Genomic DNA, 21,226 nt, shown 5'->3' on the forward strand with positions numbered 1-21,226 from the left:
TACTGACTATCTACTCTTGGTATTATTACAGCTCTGCTAATAGTCACATGCAGTTCTTCTATTTTGCTGTTGTGCACTTTTGTTTGACAATAAGGCTGTGTCCTACGTCAGGCAGTATGAATTTAGTATTCAAATAGAGGTGTGAGATGAAAGATGTTTGTCCCGAGCAATGATGTTTTCCAGCTGATGCATGAAGAAGGCAGAAAGCTGAGTTTTTAGTTTCTCCTACTTTTTTCCAGCATTAAGAAGAAATTCACAGACCTTTGTACTATTACTGCTTTTAGTAGTTTTGAGTGGTTTCTAGAAAGCTAGATGTCATCTGCATGAAAGTCATAAGAGGGAGTATTTCATAGTTCAGCATACTCTGTATGCTGGGGTGAGCCTGCAGGTTTTTCCCCATTTTGATCACTGAGGCATTTCAGCCAGTCATTCACTGTAGTTTGATCATATGATCCCTGTACTTCCTTTTGAAGAATGCATCCTTTGTTGGCTAGAATATTTCCGTTAACAAGGCCATTTTATATCTGGCAAAGTCATTATAATACATCTTCACTTTTAAGCTATCTAATGAACAGATAGATTAAAAAAAATAAACAACAACATAGGTTGGGTGACTTTTCATTTGGTTTGGGTGGTGGGAGTTTGTTGTTACTTTTGTGGCCACATGAGAACTAGTTTATGAGTGTAAGTAGAAAACTGTTAAATGCAGAGATAAGACTTGGGAGCATGACAGTGGAGTTGGGAAGAAGTTACACTTATTTGCGTCATCAGCTTCTCCAGCTAATTACCAAGCTGTCTATACAAATGCAAAGTTATGCATAAACTGCCCTTCTTCACCAGTGTTTTTGTGCAGACTTCAAGGAGAATTTTCCACCCAGGGGTTATTCATTCATCACGAGATTGTTAGACCCAGCAGTGGTTGTGCTGATATTCCATTGTCATGGTTTAACCCCAGCCAGCAAGTACGTACCATGCAGCCACTCACTCAATCCTTCTCCTCCCCCTGGTGGGATGGGGAGGAAAATGGAAAGAATGTAAACCTGCGTGTTGAGATAAAAACAGTTTAATAAAAGTAAAATATAGTGATAATAGAAATAATAATACCAATAATAACAGGGGAACAAAGAAAAAGCAACTCAGAAAACACAAGCTCAGCACCCACTGACTGATACCCAGCTTTACCTAAGCAGCAATTTGGGCCTTCCAGGTAACTCCCCTCAGTTCATATACTGGACATACTGTGCTGTGGTACAGAATACCCCTTTGGCTAGTTTGGGTCAGGTGCCCTGGCTGTGCTTCTTCCCAGCTTCTTGTGCCTCTCCTCACTGGCAAAGCATGAGACTGAAAAGTGCTTGATCAGAGTAAGTGCTACTTAGCAACAACTAAAACATGGGTGTATTACAGCACTGTTCTCAAACCAAAGCCAAAACACAGCACTACACCAGTTGCTAGGAAGAAAAAATAACTCTGTCCCAACTGAAACCAGGACACCTGTCAAGCAAGATGTACAGTTTTCATGAGGAACACCAGCTAGTTTGAGTCTGTGTTTACGTAGAGAAATGTCTTTATGATCGTCTACCTATCAGTAACTTCATTCTTTCTAATGACAGAGTGGGTGAGGTCTTTCTTTTTACTGAATGTTTTAGGACCATAGTAAGATCCTTTGAGTTAATGACAATCACTTTTCAGAAGAATCCTATTGTGTGGCTCATACTTAGAGAAGCCATGCTTCTGGGAAATTCCACAGGTACAGCCTGAGTTGGATACACTGAAATAGTGGCATTACTGTCACCCGGATGAGGGCTTAGTCTGAGAAGGTTTTGATGAGATACCTACCCTCACACTGTAGACATACCCAAGAGGCCTGATAGATTCCTCCTGCTATTTATCACTTTTTTTTTGTTTCGGTTTTGACTATAACCTCTGCTTTAAGTGCATTTACTCTGTACATTTACTCTGTGTTGCGGTATAAAATGTGTATACAGCCAGAAGCTGTTCCATGTCGTTTTCCTTACTTTCTTTCATCTTGAACCACTGTTAACTCTGTCCCTTTTCAAGGATGGTGCTCATGAAGATCTTTCAAAATAGGTTTTCTTCTGATCCTGAAAATAAGAGCAGCTTCCTGTAAAATGAAAGAAAGTTCTGCAGCTCATAGGTTCTTACTGCCTTTTTTTTTTTCCAAAAGGAGTGGAATTAAAATCAGCCTAGAACCCAGGTACTAAGTTTCTTCATCTGTACATAAGTGTTTAAGTTCACTCTGATACAAATCTCAGACATTTAAGAGTTGAGAAAGAGAAAAAACAACCAACAGACTGATTTCCTGTACGTTGCTAAATCCCTGTGTCACCTGGGGCAAAAGGGTTTGGAACAAATCATGTGGCATATTTTATTTTGGAAAGAGATTATAGCTATCAGTAAAGTTTCACGGAAAGGTGTGACAACATACAGAGTGATAATGGCCCAAGGCTGACCTTGTACAGTTCTGAACGCTAGTGAGATCTCACAGAGGAAACAGTAGGTGGAAGAAGCCTTTAGGATTGGGGAAGTCAAAGTCTGTCAATTGTTATTGGCCAGAGGACTGAGAACTGAAAAGGACATTAAAGGAACCATAGTTCTACATGGTGATAATCCCATCTCCAGTAGGGAATATAACATGCACAGTATTACATAAGAGAGATGGATGTGTGACAAAAACAAATGACAAGTTCTCAAGAATTTGTAGACTGGAAAGCTTAAAAACTTTTCTGAAGCAATAGCTGTATGCCAGTATAGCATAGGTGAATCTGAATTTGATCTACATGAGTTAAGTTTTGTAGCAGAAACAGTCACAGCATGAGTTCCTTATTGGCTAATTTGCTGTCACCAGGAAAACTTGCAAGGAATGTATTACATGGCTACCTTAAAGCCATTCAAATGTAGTAGGAGTCTATTTCTTATTTGTTCACAGTTTGCAAATTGCTGTATTATCCCAGAAGTGTTCTCCTCTGCTATGACATACATATTCTTTACAAAAGCATTGATAGCAATGGAATGTATAAACGCTCATATTCAGGGTAATGTCTTTCTTCTAATAATGTAAGTTGGAGCATTACAGTAGGAGGCTTTCTTTATGTTGCAGCTGATGTCTTTAACTCAATCGGAATTCACTCAATGCCAGGTAGCCTAGACCTTCCAATAACTAGAAGTTTCCTAGGAGTCAGTTGCAGCATAAGAAAGATGATCAGTGCACCTTAGTTTTAATAGGGGTTGATTTTGTTTCTTCTCTTTTAATTAGTCAATCTGTAATGATTTTTATCACATTTTTGTCAATGTAATTCCTGCAGTCATCTGAAACAATTTTGAAGAGCTAGGTTGCCTGTGTATTTAGTATGATTTGTTAATATGATCTTTTAATATCTTTCACGGTGGGTTTATTCCTGCCTAAATAAATTAAGCAATTATGTTTAATTGCATTAAATTGACAGCATCTTATCTGTATGAAGTAGTAAAGAAAAAAAGAGGAATGCTATTGTGTTCTAACAGCACTTAAAGAAGCATTATTACATTCTTGTATATATTGCCTACTAGTAATTATTAAATAGAATGAGTTGATTGTAAATAGCTTTGTGTGTAAAATGAAGTAGCAGGTATTTGAATTACTACGTCTGCTCCACACTTAGGAAGATGCTTTATTTCTTGTTCCAGACCACTTAATAAAAACAAAATAAATCTGCCTCAATCTGAAGTGTAGCTATCCTTTTGAAAGGCTAGTCATCCTCTGAAGTGCTGGAATTTTTTTAATCTCATCAGGACAAATTTTTAATAAATACCATACTATATCTAACATTGCATTCTAATTGCACAGTAAATCTGACATTAGAATTGCATTTCGCCTACTGTGTGCTCATTTAGTAATTGGCAAGTATTACGGCACCTGCAGAAAGAACAAAATGATCTCTGAGAATCTATTCTGAATGTCAGTTACCTTTAATCCTGCTAGTGCAATGCTAGATGTTGTTTTACACAAAAGGTCATGATCTCTTAATGGTGGTGATGATTAGAAACTGTTTTTTTTTGTAATTTTCTTGAAACTGTATTAAGCTCTGAAATTATTTAGGTAAATTACATATTCTAATTGCATTTTTAAACTCTAATTTCATTTTTAAACTCAAAACATCCATAGTTTTGAAGGGAGTGTGAAGAGATCTGTATCTGTTTTTCTTCAGTTTGCAGATTTGCTTATGCGCTGGTTTTAGGTGAGGTAATTTTCTTCTTAGTAGATAGTATGGACTGTGTTTTGAATTTGTGCTGGAAACCTGAGTCTATAATACAGGGGTGTTTGTTTCAGTTGTTACTAAGCAGTGCTTAAAAGGGAGTCAAGGACGTTTCTGCCTCTCACCCCACTAGTGTGTAGGCTGGGGATGCATGTGAAGCTGTGAGGGAACACAGCTGGGGCAGCTGACCCTGACTGACCAAAGGGATATTCCAGACCATATGGCATCATGCTCAGCATATATATAAAGCTGGGGAAGAAGGAGGTGGGGAGGATGTTCAACATTATGGTGTTTGTCTTCCCAAGTAACCATTACACATGATGGAGCCCTGCTTTCCTGGAGATGGCTGAACACCTGCCTGCAAGAGGGAAGTGGTGAATGAATTCCTTGTTTTGCTTTGCCTGCATGCATGGCTTTTGATTTACCTGTTAAACTGCCTTTATCTTAACACATGAGTTTTCTCACTTTTACCCTTCTGATTCTCTCCCCCATCCTGACCCAGGGGAAGTGAGCAAGCAGCTGTGTGGAGCTCAGCTGTCAGCTAGGTTTAAACTATGGCAGCTTATTTTCTACTCATTTATTTATTTATTTATTTATTTGCTTATTTATTTTCTTTATTTGTTTTTCCCAATACTATTTTATTGTGGGAAGTTCAAATTAAATAAAAAATGTATTTTGTACAGATTCAGAATTCAGAGACCTTAAGAGCAGAAGAGTTTGTGGTGATGGATGAAGTACAATTTGAAATACCTGCTATGTATTTCAAATTCATGTGGCTCTGCTGATGGCTCAGAGCATGGTCATGCCATTGCCACATTTTTTCTTACCTTCTGTTTTCCTGAGGTAGGGGAAGTTAAAAATAAAGCAGAGCCAAAAGAATGGAGGTGGGAATACAACAGGAAAAGGAATGGCAGGGCAGGTTGTAACTGGTAAGGATGACAGGAGAGCTTTTTGTACGTAGTTCACCTATGTTATGGCTGGTTCAGGCCACTAGGGGATATCACACCCTTAGCTGGAAGGTGTATTTGAACTCTACAAAATTTACTTCTACCAGATGCAAGTATGTTCTTGGTTTCCAGTGGTGTCAGACTGACACAGTGTTCTACTGCTGCTGTTTATGTTATTCTCTGGAGGGTTTGTTTGATACAGTGACATTCTTTTATGCAGCTATTATACCGTATTCACATGAATGAAAATCTGTTTCTGGAAACTTCAGCTTACTGAGTATTATCAGAGTACCAGATGAGCCTCTACAGGTATATTTATGTCAGCATTCTTTAACAGGGCTGTCAGACATCTCAGGCATTTGCCTAAAACACTACCTTTTAGGTTTCTCAACGCAGATGCTGCTTCACTGAGCTTTGTTCAGATCTTTTTGACTTTGAACATACTCTGAGCTCCAATTGGGCTTCTGTTTTTAATTATTTCTAGAATTGATGCTTCTACTTCAAACATAATTGTTTTAAACCTCTCCTTTTAGGAGACTTCTGGTAATTTTTAGTTTTATTCTTCTTAGGCCTTTGGCTTAGCACAACTATGTGATAAAATCATCTGTACTTTTGCTAGGGTAATCAGATCTTAGATAGCCAACTCAACTGCAGAACATAACTTTCAAACAGATTCTAGAAAGGGTAAATGAGCCTGTACCACCTTGCTACTTGTCAGTTCTAGGTAGTCTTACTGAGCTGTGAGAAGCTTTCTCATAAAAAAATGATATGAAAGAGAGAAAAATCATATGCTTCTGTTGCCATATATAAATACTCCTAAATTTTGTTCAGCTTTCTTCTAGGTCATTTCAAATCCTGGTATTCCTAGGTATTCCTATTACATTTCTTGATAGTATCCTGTTAGGACAAGGAATGAGGCCTGCTGTAAGTACCTCTGTACTTGCTGAAAACGGTGATGCTATACATCCAGATTTTAATTTAATTTTGCACCCACCAGCATCTTTTAGTTTAGTTAAGTCCAGTTGTGCCATTGCCAGCTGATACATTTGTGATTTACAGAACAATCCAGATGACAGGTTCGGCCATGTGCAAGCTGTAACTTATATAACAAGAGGACTTTCCCCAAACTCCCTGAATGGAAGTCCACCTATTCCAGATCAAAGCATAGAAAGCCCTTGGACTTGGCCTGGCTTGGTATAACCTAGTGTATTTAACTTAATAATATAATAACAATACCAATATTGATGATGATGCTCAGACCACAGATCTTTCTTCAGTAATTCTTCCATGATCTGTTTCAGATGATATAATAACTTTTAGAATTTTAAATTTTAAGCATTTCCTATGCATAATCCTTCCTGTATATTTTTCTACATTCCTTTCTGCTTCAAAAATTGAAAGAAAAACTAATTGGTTTCTGACAGTCAATTTATAGTTTAATCCCCTTCAAGTTTATTTTGCTTGCTTCTGTTCTGTCAGAATGCTGCAATTTCCACATAAGCTGCAGCAGATTTCCTGTTTCAAAAGGATCTTTCTAAATGTAACTTTCTTTAGAGTTACTCCTGGCATGCTGAGTTTTAGAGGGCCAATCTTGAACTGCATATCACTGCTTTCCAGCACCAGTTTCACTGTGACACTCACAAGTTCTAAACTGCTGCTCCAAAGCTCTTAAAAACCTGTCTTTTAACACTACTGAGCTGCTGTAGCATTTGAAAAGAAAAAAGAAACACACATTAAAACTGTGAGAATGTCTGGAAAACTACTGGTTTGGGGCTTTCCACAAAACTATGATGGAAAATTAATAGAAAACTAAAATTTGAAAGAGTAACCATATTTGCTCACAGTTACACTCAGTTGCTGTAAAGAATAAAAAGATTGTAGGAAGCAATCTATTCCATTTTCTGTTTTGTCATGTTTTAGCCAAAGGAGCAATTGCTTCTAAATTTAGACATGTACATAAACTTTTAGATGTACTTTGGTGTACTCAGGATTTCATGATATTGTAGATATTGTATGATTTTCAGTTAAATATTTTTGCTTCTCTAATTTCGCACATACTTAAGCTGAATAACCAACATCAGTTTCATGTTGTTAAATGCTGTTAATCCATGCAAGATTTATTTTCTACATATATATATTCCACATAGTTTTGAATACATTAAATAAAAATGTAGCGCTGCTTGTGTATCCTAATTTTCATGAAATTACAATATCCTACCGCACCTCTTGAGCCTTCCAGTTAAAATTTGGAAGACTGATGGTATTCTTTGAAAACTGGGGGAGAGGTTATGGGATTTGGTGACATAATTGTAGTGGAAAGCTGGTGATTTAGGCAAATGCTAGGATTGTTGAAACATCATTATTTTGTTGTCTTGTTTCATGATAATATCTAAGGGAATTATTCATCCATTTTTGGCAACTACTTTGTGAAAACATTGTATGAAATATAAATATTTTCTTAAAGATTTTTTCTGTACAATAAACTGTAAGATTTTTTTTTCCAAAGCAAGAGGAAGTGCTAGTAGATAAGTAAAACACTTCTTCCTAACCCAAAGGTTGATTTAGTTGAATATATCCTTGAACAGTTACACAATATCCAGCCTCTAACTGTGAAAACAGAAAAATAGTTGCTTAATTAGAAGGAAATCTGGCTTCTTTAGCATTATCCTTTTTATTATTATTATTTATGAAAAGTATACAGAAACTTTGGATTCATTGAATGATCTTTAAGGTCCCTTCCAACTCTAACCATTCTATGATACTATGGAAGTCATTCAGAAAGGAGATTTCACTTTTTCTCTTACAAATCTCAGGCTTGTGTTCCAGCCAGCTTTGTCTTTTTCCTTACGCAGGGCAGTGCCTTAGAATCACTCCTCTTGCTTTTTATTAGGGATTTTGTTTTGTCTTGTTTTTCATGGTGATCCTCTTTTCTTCTGCAGCAGATAATGACTTGACAGTGCCAGACAACTTGTTTTAATTGATATTTTCCATCCCTAATATTTGAAGAGATGATTTTCCTAAGTCAAGCTGAATGTGAGGCAAGGTTATCATGCTTTTAGAAAAAAACAAAAAAGTCTTAAGACATGAAAAGCATGTTTAAAAGCTCCTTTTCAAAAGCTAATGAATTATGAACAATTACTAAGTATTATGAAATAAGTGTGCATCTTGCATTACTCTCAGGATTCTCTGTGTTAGAGCCACTAAAGCAAAGTCTGTTTATTTTCCGTGTCTTTTCTAAAGATATGTAAACTTCTACCAATCAGTCTTCTGAAACTAATATAGCTGTATTTTGAGCAATCCATTGTTTTCTGATGAGTTTAATTAATAGAGGTTTTTATATTGTTGTTATTCAAAACTTAATTTTATTACCTTAGTATCATTCTTTACCTATAAAAATGTTGTATGTTTGATGTTTATTTTCAAGACTTGATTAGATTATTAGCACTGCTGTAACTTCATGAGATTTTCTGTAGGATGAGAGTATAATTTCTTACGTCTATGAAAAAAAATCTGTTATTTTAATTATATGGTTATTGCATATGGCATTCCTACACTTGCTTGTGTTAAAGAATTGCACTTCAGACAGTGATGTTATGAATTTGTAACCTCTCACCTTTTTGCTAAAAGCAGAAGCGTGATATATATATAAGGCTAACCAAGGAACTGAGTGGAAATCTTGAAGGACAGGCAAGTCTGACTGTGAACTGCCCATAGCAGGGGGGTTGGAACTAGATGATCTTAAGGTCCTTTCCAACCCTAACTATTCTATGATTCTCTCTAGGAAGGTCTATTCAAGCATCAGCTGCCATCAAAGTACCATAAGGTTTCTTTTCTGGGGGAGCTTCCTTACCACATTTAAGAACAGCTGAGAACAAGAAAGAATAAGAGAACTTTTTTCTGTCCTACTTTATGCTTTTCTAATGGGCAGTAGCTACTAAATGGGGATACTGATGGGTTGACAGCTTGTATTCTTTCTGCTTTTCTAGGGGCTTTTTTCTGATATGTTAGAATAACTTTGATACAACACTTGACCTTCTGGTTATAAAATCTGGATGCTTATGTGCTAAGTTCTCCGTCTTTGTCAATGTCACTGTCCCAGTTTCCACTTGTAATTAGCATCTTATTCATAACCACATCTAAATCATCTGTCTTCCATCGTTTGGCTCCCTGAAAGCTAAACAGAACACTGACAGAGAAATGGGACTTTCAAGATGGGGTGGAAGCTGAGGCAGAACAAAACAGGTAGTAATATCTGTTTCCATTCTTTTTTGTGACCCGCTGCAGTTGGAAGTCAATGTAAATTGTATTAAGGCTCCTTTTTAGAGGGAACTATGCATCCGAGAGAGCTAAAACCAGGGTTTTTTTGCTTTATAGTTGAGTTGACCAGCCTCTTTCCTCCGCTTTCCCACAGTTCTGTTTTGCTATAAGTTTACAGGAATAGAGGCAATCCCTCCTCCTCCAACAGGAGAAAAGCCGCAAGAAAAACCTTTCTTTAATACTGAAATGTTCATAGCTGAGAAATCACATTAAATTATTTTTATTGGATTTTTTTTCATCCTGGTAGTGACTTGCATGCAACTGTTGGGTCTAGAACTTTTTTGTGTGTGTGTGTCCTTTTTTAATTAGAAATATGCTTAAATAGCCCATTTGTTTTGGAAGGACCCATACTATGATAGATACACAGTCTATTTCAGATTCTTTTCTGAAAAAAAAACCAACAAGAAAACCCCCAAAAAACATATTTTATGCTTCAGCTTGTGAAGAATTGACTTTTTTTATTCTAGAATAATTTTTTAAAAATGACATCTATGAAAGAAGTGACAGGTCAAATTTATGCCTTGTATTGGAGTAAAATAGATTTATAAAGTTCCATTATCCCAAGAAGGTTTCAGTTTTTTGATTGTTCTCTCTCTAAATGAGATTTCTTAGTGGCTTATTGAGTAAAAGATGAAAATACTTTGAAAGTTCGGGGTGGGGGTATAAATTTAAGTAAGGGATTGTAAGTGATGTGAATTTCGCTTTAGATATGGAAAAAGGGTATAAATCAGTTTGAATTTGCTTGGCAGGTGAATATTGCCATGGTTAATAATGATTATGATTACTGGTGGGGGATATTAGGGAAATACACATTTCAAATCATGAAACAAAAAGCAATTAAAGAGAAATGCTAATCAACTAAAAACAGAATCCTCAGTTGTGGCTGTTTGCAAAGGTAATTATCTTTAAATCAAATATGACACTATTAAAATCAGAACAAATATTTCTAGTAAAGTCTTTCATGCATGCCTGTCTTAAAATATTTTAGAGACACCTATCAGCATGTTATTTAAAAACTGAACAGCAATTAAAGATAACCTCTTTTATCATGCTGTGTGCTTTCTTATTCCACGGATGTTGTTGGTTTTGTAAATTTTAATTATCTATGTAGAGCTTACTTACATGCTTATAGATCATCCAGTTAAAAGACTTGCTCTGTTGTTTTGAAGTAAAATGCCTATTACCCAAACGTACATGCCACACTCTGAAAAACGTTTGTCTTGTGTTCAGGACTTGAACCAACAGTGAGTAGCCCAAGTAGGGATTTCTCCAAGGAAAAACAAAGGGTCAAGAACAGAATTCTATGTGAGAATTAATCTTATTTGTTTATAAAGTGAGAATGTATTGCAACTTGAGAAAACAGTTCAAAGGACCTGGGGGTCCTGGTGGATAGGAGGATGACCATGAGCCAGCAATGTGCCCTTGTGGCAGAGAAGGCCAATGGAATCCTAGGGTGCATTAGAAAGGGTGTGGTTAATAGGGCAAGAGAGGTTCTCCTCCCCCTCTACTCTGCCTTGGTGAGGCCACATCTGGAATATTGCGTCCAGTTCTGGGCCTCTCAGTTCAAGAAGGACAGGGAATTGCTTGAAAGAGTCCAGCGCAGAGCCACAAAGATGATGAAGGGAATGGAACACCTCCCTTATGAGGAGAGGCTGAGGGAGCTGGGTCTCTTTAGCTTGGAGAAGAGCAGACTGAGGGGTGACCTCATCAGTGTTTACAAATATGTAAAGGGTGGGTGTCAGGATGATGGAGCTAGGCTTTTTTCAGTGATATCCAGTGATAGGACAAGGGGCAATGGGTGTAAACTGGAGCATAGGAGGTTCCACGTTAACATCAGGAAGAACTTCTTTACTGTGAGAGTGACAGAGCACTGGAACAGGTTGCCCAGGGGGGTTGTGGAGTCTCCTACGTTGGAGATATTCAAGGGCCGCCTGGACAAGTTCCTGTGTGATGTATTCTAGGTTACCCTGCTCTTGCAGGGGGGTTGGAGTAGATGATCTTTTGAGGTCCCTTCCAACCCTTGGGATTCTGTGATTCTGTGATTCAGTGATTCTTGAAATGTATTTCCAATAACCACTTACTCAGATGGAATGGGTAGGGTAAAACAGTGTTGGTTTTACTGAAAGCTTAGGTTTGTCAGCATTGCCTTAGCAAACAAAAATTTACTAAATACTTATCACTTGTTGATAGCGTTTCCAGCCAGTCACTTCTTTCTTACTTTTCATTACAATGATTTAGAAACTTTTTTCCTAAAAAGTGATGATGTCAAATACGTCTCTATTAAGGGACTTGTTTTTATATTCCTTTTAGGACAACTGTAGTGGTAAAATACAGAAAATAATTTCAGAGAAGCATCCCTCCTATATGGAGGCATAGTGAGCACAGAAATAGTGAGCACAGGGGACAGGCTGAGGGGGATTTTTGCTGAAAATAGCTGAATGGCAGATTTGGTTCTGTTCTGTCCTCCATCCTTAACTAAGTGATCACAGCAGCTGGTGCTACCGCAGTTCCTACTGCCTCTTCTTCCGTTGAGAGGAAATATTAACTAGGCTTTAGCAGTTCCTGTTGTTTATTTCAGTCTGCCCTTTATGCTTTTCTGAAAAATATACGTGTAAAAGAATAGAAATACCAATTGTTAACACTTGATATTTCAGTGAAGTTTGAAATAGAATTTCTTGGGACATAGAAAAGGCACCTTGCTAGCGAAAAGTTACTTCTCTGATGAATAGGAAAAGTTTGCCAAGAAATTGAAGTGACAAAATTTGCAAGAAAAAATTTTTAGGAAACAAAAGTATTAGAATAGTATGGAGAGATATGGGCAGAACACTTCTCTGCTATAATAACCGCCTTCAAGAAGTGTCAATTTTATCCCTTTCTAAACAGCAGAGCTGTATAAACACTTATCTTTACAGTCAAATTAAAAATTGTATTAGTAATGCCAGTATTTTATATAGCATTATGTTGTGTATAATTAATTTTTGCAGTATATGTTTAAACTTACTATCTTCATGGGACTAAAAAAGCCTAAACAGATATTTCTAAATTACAGGGATAGAAAAGGAGGAAAGGTTTTTGTCCTTAATCAAACATAATAATGCTTCTCAATGAATTTTAATTGTTTTAATTTTGCAAAAAAATTCAGCATTTCAACATTGCATTCTAAACCAAAAAGTTTTCCTGAGCTTGTTTTCTTATTCCAGAAAGTATGCAGGTGTTGCTGGTGCTTTGTCCATAGCCTATATAGTGGCATGGAAACAAACACTAGTTGCCATGAGCATACTTTTCTTCTGTTCATATATATTTTTTTGCACTGATAAGGTATTGTCTTCGTTCTGTAAGTCCTTTGAGATATAAAAGGAGTAAAACTTATCTGCGCATACTCAGAAGGCAGCATCAGTCTTCTGCATGTGAAAATTCGAGCCCTAAGAGATTTCATCACTAGTAATATGAGTTGCGGCTGGTAAATGGCTTAAGACTTGTACAGAATTTCTTCAAAGCTAATATTTATTCTCCTTTTTTTATATTGCTGTTGTTGAGGGCACTTGAATAAATTATATAAATGTGCATGAGCCACTAAGCCATGAAAACAAAAATATTCTAAGTGCTGGTTTTGAGCTTAGAATAACACTTGGGATTTTTTTTAAATCTGGTTGAATAACCTTCAGAAATTACATCAGCCATTCTGTGAAGGTTAGTTCAATTAATTCTGTGCCTTCGAATACCTACTTTTTGTCCAAAATGTTGCTAATATATTCTATAGAAATAAATCAGTGCAGTAAGAGAGTGGTAGCTTGGAATTTAATCCAGGACTATCTGATCTGTTGCTTTGCAAAGAGAAAGTATAATAAAGGCCCAGGGGCCTAGAACACAGATGTCTTTTTAGCATTATGACTGTCAATGCTTCCTACGTTTTTTAGCAGTTTCCTTTAACATGTTAGTACATGGTTTTATGATGCCATTGTAAAGAAGACAGGTTAGAGAACTTCTTCCTAGCTCTCAGATTATGTAGTAAGTAGGTGTGCTATTCCAGGTGGTCACTCTGTAATGTAGGAAAGGCTTGGAGAATGAATTTCAGCCAAAAGCTTTGACACTTCCTGCATTCTGAACTTGGTGATATAAATATATGAATTCTGATTGGCAGATCATCAAACCCATCCAGGAGGTCCTTGCACCTATTGCTTCCATCTTATGTAAAGCTTAATCTTATGTAATAGTTCAATTTTTTTAAATTATGTAACTTTAAAGTTTGTTTGGATTGAGTACAATTTCAGAAGTTAAATTCAAAACTGAGGTGCATGCAAAATGCATCTTACTGCTAAAGAAACACATTTCCAAATACTTAGGAAAATTTGGCAAGGACTGATCTCAAAAAAAAAAAAAAAGTGTCCAAAATCCATATTGCATACCCATCTGATCAGTAAAAAGACTGATTATATTAAAATCCTATCTGAAAAATGGGGTTAGTTATAAAGTTATTTAATGTTGGTGTTAGGTATTTTGGAATTGTCGTCTATATATAAGGTTTGCTTTGAAGATATACCTTCTGAATTTTCTGGATGGACTAGCTGTGTGTGTATGTACATGTACATATGTCACTACCCACTAACACACACTGATGAAATTAATAGGACTGTTACCTGATTGCCCCATTAGGTCACAATAAAGGTATGCCTCTACAAATTGTGTGGCATAAATTTGCACTGATAATAATTGGATCTATTAGTACTACAAAAAAACATCTAAAGAAGAAATGGAGACACGTTTTGTTCAGATTATATAACTGGGTTGCTAAAGTTAATAAGCCTTGAGTCAGAGAATGTTCTAGACTGTTGGGGTTTTTTTTCCTGGTTTTATAAAACAGTATTTCAAAGTGCATTTGTCCCCTGAAAAGCAATTACCTCAGAAAATACTTCCTCCTTTCTTACCCTGTCTCTGCAAAGTCAGTTCTGTGTGACTAAAATAATTTTCCTTTAGTGTAGTAGTATTTGCAGAGGAAAGATAATTAGTTAGCTTGTGGTTTCTATTATCCACAATCAATTAGATAGTTTATGAAGTTGCAATTAGTTGCACTTTTTAAGACCCACTGAAAGTAACACAGTTGCTTAACTGCCTGGAAGAGCCTGAGGTTATGGGGATAAGTGAAGTGACATAATTTGCCTTTCTAAAATTCTTTCTATTGATTCCTCATGTGAAAGGAAGATCTAAGTGAGTTTACAAGGCAAACACTTTAGAATCAAAGGATTTTGCTTGTAATGTACTTCCAATATCCAAATTACAGGAACTAAAAGCATAGAACTGCAATTTTAAGGTTCTAAATAGTAATTTTTCTGGGCACAATCATATTTTATCACTGTAAAGAGTTTCAGGACATGGTACATCAGAGGATCTAGTTTAGAATGGGATGAATTACATCCTGAAAGTCCCTGAGAACTACTTGGTTGCCAAAACTCAGATTTCCAACTGGTACTCCTAGCTTAGAGCTGCTGACTCTGATGTAAAGCTCTGCTTGTGCACATGCCTTGAATACCCTTGGAAGTCCAAAATGGCATTAGATACTGACATTCAAGCAACTGAATCCCACCCTCTGCTTACCTCTGTGGACTGAATCAGGAGCTATCTCAGCCTATTGATGCCTGTGTTTGGTAAGATGATTCCTATACTGAAAGTCTCAAGAGCAGCCTTTGTAGGCCTTGAGAAGCATCTATTCCCTGGAAATTCAAGAAATTGCTAATACTAGTTATTTTCTTGACTTAGAAAGCTGTAATTTAGTCTAATAAGGCAAATAAATACATCTATTTCACTAGTATTAGTTAACAGTCAGAATAGTCAGTGTGTAGACATAGATGTTTTAGAGTCAGATGCTTGGTGTTTGGAGAAAGACTCTCTTGTTATCTCTGCTTTAGAAGAAGGTTTTCCCTAATTACATAATTTGATTTAATTGAACTTCAAAAGTATGAAAATACTTAAAATATTTTTCTTTTTATATTTTTTGCTGTCTGTTGCAATATGAATGTCAATATCAAATTCTTGACAGCAGCTTTTGAACTGCAAATTCTTCTTACCAGCTTCTAGAGAGAACTGGAGCATGCAAGGCTAGGAATAATATTTTTCAGCGATTAAGCTGATTTTCAAGATGTCTTGAAAACTAAGCAAAGTGACTTAGCTACTTAGAGGCTTCGCAATAGGGTTGCTGTTGTGTCCTAGTGGTGTCCCTGAGGTGGCAGTTTATCTGAAAGATATTACCTTTGGCACCTTCAACACAGATTTTGCATTTAAGAACTCCTAGCTCCAAAGGACAAAGTAAGGAATCCCTGAGCCACCATCTACTGCAGGGGAAGATAGTAGCAGCTTTACCTGAGGAAGGTTCCTTCTTTTTGTTAGATTCTACACTGGAATAAAAAATAACATATTATTTGTGAAAACACCTATTATGTAAAAATTTCAAACTTTGGAAAGTCTACCAGGATGCGGCTTACGTGGGTAAAATGATTCAATGCTAAGTCATAGACCCATGTTGAAGCCTACCTAGAGCCATGTGCCTTTGTACCACAGGCCTGAACAGTTGTTTGTCCATTTTCTAAAATACATAGTTAATTTTCTAGCAGCTAGGATTTTACCTCTCAGTTCTGATAATCTATCTACTGTAACTGCAGCCTTTTCAGAACAAGGTAATCTCATATTACTGGTAGATTTGCTGTTAAGGAGGACACAGAGTTTCATTCCAGACATCTCCCCATGGATTAATATTTTGTATACAGCAGATATTCTGAAAGCTTCAGTTTGAAATTACAGTTCCAAATACAAGACAGGTAAATTTATATTAATTAGATAAAGACTTTTAATGACTTTGTGGTTTGATCAGTGAGCTTCTTTGACAAACTGACTCTTACACTTACACTTGACACACTTGTGAGGTGGGCTGATGCCAGCCTTATGAAGTTTAACCATGACAAGTGCAAGGTCCTACACCTGGGTCAGAGCAATCCCAGGCACAGCTACAGGGTGGGCAGAGAAGAGATTCAGAGCAGCCCTGCAGACAGGGACTTCGGAGTGTTGGTCAGTGAGAAAATGAACATGATCCAGCTTCAGTGTGCTCTTGCAGCCCAGAAAGCCAACTGTGTCCTGAGCTGCATAAAAAGAAGCGTGACCAGCAGGTCAAAAGAAGTGATCCTGCCCCTCTACTCTGTTCTCATGAGACCTCTCTTGCAGTATTGTGTGCAGTTCTGGTATCCTCAGCATAAAAAGGGCATGGAACTGTTGGAACAAATCCAGAGGAGGGACACGAGGTTGATCAGGGAACTGGAGCACGTCCTGTATGAAGACAGGCTGAGAAAGTTGGGTCTGTTCAGCCTGGGGAAGAGAAGGCTGCGTGGAGACCTCATAGCAGCCTTCCAGTATCTGAGTGGGGGCTATAGGGATGCGGGGGATGGACTCTTCATTAGGGACTGTAGTGACAGGATAAAGAGTAACGGGTTAAAACTTCAACAGGGGAAGTTCAGATTGGATATAAGGAAGAAATTCTTTCCTGTTAGGGTGGTGAACCACTGGAATGGGTTGCCCAGGGAGGTTGTGAATGCTCCATCCCTGATGGTGTTCAAGGCCAGGTTGGAGAGAGCCTTAGGTGACATGGTTTAGTGTGAGGTGTCCCTGCCTGTGACAGGGGTGTTGAAACTGGATGATCTTAAGGTCCTTTCCAACCCTAGCTATTCTATGATATCTGTCTCAGATACATAGTACTGGCTTGTGTGTTTTCTACTGAGTGTGAAAATTTGGACTTTTTATTTGCTTTCTAGAGGTGTCACTTGAATTTGAGAGTAAAAAGAAAAATGCTTTTTAATCAGGATGCTGAAATTCACCAATTTTAATTGTATGTGTAAACCAAAGTGTTTGGTGGTGTTGTAGTGGTGGTGTCATTACTGTATGTCACAGCCTGTGGATAATTAGGTGGAGAAAACCCTCTGTGACTCATGAACAGGAAGTTATGTTGACTTTTCATTTTGTAGTATGATGGAGAGATAATTGTTTGGCTCTTATCACAAAAAGGAAAAAAATTCTTAGAAGCAATTATACTAAGCATATAGCTGTTCTGATTATATACCGCACACTTTAACATTATTCCTTAAACTGTCATCTGAATGGTGGGCTGCAGAAATGTTTTCAACCTGTGCTTATTATTGTTTTTTCTTTATTCCCAGATCCAGGCCATGTATGATATTACCCAGTATGAGAATATTTTTCCTTTGTGTATGATTCTGGAACAGCTTCTTCAAAATGAGACAGAAGAAAGTAACATTTCAAGCACAGATTATGATGGTGAAGAAAAAATCAAATTTCTGGAGAACCTTGATCAAATTATTCTTCATCTCTCAGATGAATTCCCTTTGTTTTCTTTGTTCTTATGGAGAGTGAGTGTTCTTTTGAACTCTGCTCAAATTCAAATTGATTAAAACAAGCAACCTACTTTTTAACAGTGCATTTGTTACAGGATTGCATTGGAAATTTTTGAGCCAGACAGGCAAATTGTCATTATTGGAAAACATTTACTTTAAACTGCTGTGCTATCCAGCAGTTTCAGAGATAATGCAATTTATTTCCAATTTTAAATACAGAAAAAATGTAATAATCCAGATGCTGCTTCGAATAAATAGTTTCTCATATTGGAAAACAATATGTTGCTGTTTGCACACACAGTAAAGATGGCAACAAAGGAAGTTCTTTCAAGTGATGTTTAAAATAAGCACTATGAATTTTAAAGTTAAGACATAAAGGGTGTATAGAGGTCTAGTTTCTAATGTAATCAAAAGACTCCTTACCTGAGCAAAATAAAATCTCGTGCTCAGTTTTACAGCTTTCTTACATTCATTGTGTACTGCTTGGCTTTACTTGTGTATGCACAAATGTAGGCACCATAGGCCTAATTCACTCACAGTTGATTAATGATTTCAAAGATCTAATCTGAATGAATTTAACTCTTTTAATGATTACTTTGAACCTTTCTATTCAAAATTAATGAATATTGAGAAAATCCCCTTTGTATATTTATGTAGCATCTGATTTGAAATTATATTCCTCATAATAACTGAAGTAACATATTTTAAACAAAATCATCTTAAACATGAAGGCCTTTAAAATATGAGTTCAACAATACCTTAACTGATCCAGCATCTGTGATAAATTTAGCGGGTAACTGTTCTTGATGAACAGCATTTTTTGTCTAATAGATAAAACAACATTTTAGCTTTATGTTTGTTAGTAGTGCATATTCGCTGTAATATATCAAGCATTTTTAGCATTAGATCTTGTCCTTTCTTTGCACCTGTTTCATCAGCTCAGTTTTTGTGTCAGCAAATATCTCTGAAACACCACTTTTAAAAATACTGTAAATAGTTTATCTTGTTAATTTGAATGCATTTATTTCAGATAATAAACCCTTGGTTTCTATATATGTAAAATATATCAATATTTAAAAAAACATCTACTTTGATCTTGCATTGGCTCCCTAAAGAGTGATTCTTACATTTGTTTAGACACGGGCCACTGTTCTGTTTCTTAAACTTTGTATTTGGTATATTAATGTATTTGGTATATTAATGTAACATTTGTTTAATGCTTTCTTTTAGCAAACTTTCTTTCAACAGAAATGTTTGATTTGCAAAACGTGTTCCTGAATAGTCACATTAGAAAATTGGATAAGTTTAGCCAAATTAAAGAAAATAAATAAGTATGTAAATTTGATAGTCACTCAGGAACTACTGTGCCCTTTTTGTTACTGCTTTACTTCTTTGTTTGGTTGTTTCATTAAGGTAGAAGATCAGTTCTTCCACCTCCCTCTGCAGCACTGAAAGCATGATTCCAAAAACAGCAAGGAAAGGAATAAACAAAAGAAACTGGTATCTAATTGATAAAATAATTTTCATTTTAATTTTTTAAAAAAGCTTCTTTCAAAAAGATTTTGTAAAGACACAAAACACAGGAGGATGCTGGAATCTGTGTAATAGCAAAATACATAGTTTCAATATTCCTGTTCTAAAGAACAGTTTCAGCACTAGACTACTGCATATTTGCTGATCTATTGGCAATAAATATTTTGGTTATTAGTAAAGCAACTCAGGCACAAAGGGACACATATTTTCTTCTTTATAGATTGTAGCATTTTCCCACCTGTGAGGTCTCTATGCCAATAAAAGAACAATGGATATTTTGGGAAATACATGCATCCTTGATAAATCTTGAAGTAACAGCTGATGAGTCATGTTTTTTGACACCTTTTTCACAACATAGAGAGAGAGGGGTGTTTGTGTCCAGAGATGGAGTAACTATATGGCACTTTCACTCTGACAAGGATTTGAAAAGGTTTGTTACGCAGCTTTGAAAGTGTTGGGGCACAGTGAGAATTCCCCTTGTAATGCCATTGCAGCAATTTAGGCACACATTAGACTCTCTGTAAAAGTGCTGTTAACTGGTCACCTGGGCTCTCCTTACCCATTTCAGTGCAAAACTAAATAGTGCGGTTGAACCACATTAATGAGCATACCTCAGCTTTTGTGGGAGCAATAACCTTTGCAGCCAGAATAGTTATTAGACAGATTGCTGTCTTATGTTTCTTAGAGAGATTTTTCACTAAGATGAAACTCACCTCAAGATGCACAATATGTGGATTTAGATGCTTCTGTGTAGTTGGAATGTCTTAAGTTATGAAACACAATGTACCCTAGCAGTCTCCAGCTACTACCTCAAAGACCTGCAGATCTTCCGTAAGTCTTGTGTCACATTTTCTGTCTTTATGTAGGTGCCTTGGAGCATCTTTAGTGGCGCTATCACTCAATGTGTCTGTTTAGACAACTGAATCAAGCAGTAATGATGGCATGAGCATAGATACATAGCTCACTGACACAAACATGCATTTAGGTATCTTAGTGAGAACTTCATCCTGCCCATGTGATATCTTACCTGTTTGTAGCAGCAGGAAATTCTAAATTTAAGTTCATCCTCTGCTTTTGTTCAGTGATTGTTAGATGTAACTCGAGTAAACATCACTGTCTTTAGTTTTGACATAAAATAGAGTGACTGAGCGAGTCCCTGGAGATAGCTGTTACAGGTGAGGATTTGTAACCTGGTTTGAAGAAACCTTCCTGCAACTTGGGCTGTAACTGTCTTAAAGTACTTTGAACAGGTATATCTACATCCAGCTTTTACATATCTGGCCTCCAGAGGGGACTCTCATATCCAGAGAAAGTACCTATGGTCTTTGCTCAGTGGAGGCTATTCAGTGTCTCAAAAGAACAATCGCAAAGTCCCATGTGCTAAGTGTATCATGTCATAGGCCAGAAGAACAGGAAACACTAAAAAAAAGTACTTGGTCTGACCTGTCATCACTCCCTGAAGTGTTTCACCTGAGTGACCCTTAATTTTAGAACTAATGGTACAAGGATGTTTCTTTTGTCTGTCTGATTTTTTTTTTTTGTTAATATATGTACTTGAGAATTTGGGAAAATCCTCTGCAAATGCAAATTGTTCAGACTTTTTATACATATATACACACAAACCTATAGTTGAATTATGTATTTCTGTTGTTGAATTAGCAGAGCTTATTAGTTAATGGCCTAATAGCAGTCTGTGATTTTGTAATTTTTAACCCTACCACATTCTTGGCTTCCCAGGTGGCTGTGTTTTTCACTTATCTTGATCTGTTTTAGAAAGAATTTTATG

The 21,226-nt window shown here is 36.6% G+C and overlaps 1 protein-coding gene across 1 annotated transcript in view; it reads left to right on the forward strand.

The window, feature by feature from the left end:
- Window positions 1-17,964, forward strand: part of MEI4 (meiotic double-stranded break formation protein 4) — a 78,461-nt gene extending 60,497 nt beyond the window's left edge. Inside the window, exon 5 of the mRNA XM_034060743.1 lies at window positions 17,713-17,964. Coding sequence (XP_033916634.1) covers window positions 17,713-17,964 — 252 coding nt within the window. The remainder of the gene's footprint in view (window positions 1-17,712) is intronic.
- The last annotated feature ends 3,262 nt before the right edge of the window (window positions 17,965-21,226 follow it).

Source organism: Melopsittacus undulatus, chromosome 3, assembly GCF_012275295.1.
Source record: "Melopsittacus undulatus isolate bMelUnd1 chromosome 3, bMelUnd1.mat.Z, whole genome shotgun sequence".
Taxonomy (NCBI): Eukaryota; Metazoa; Chordata; class Aves; order Psittaciformes; family Psittaculidae; genus Melopsittacus; species Melopsittacus undulatus.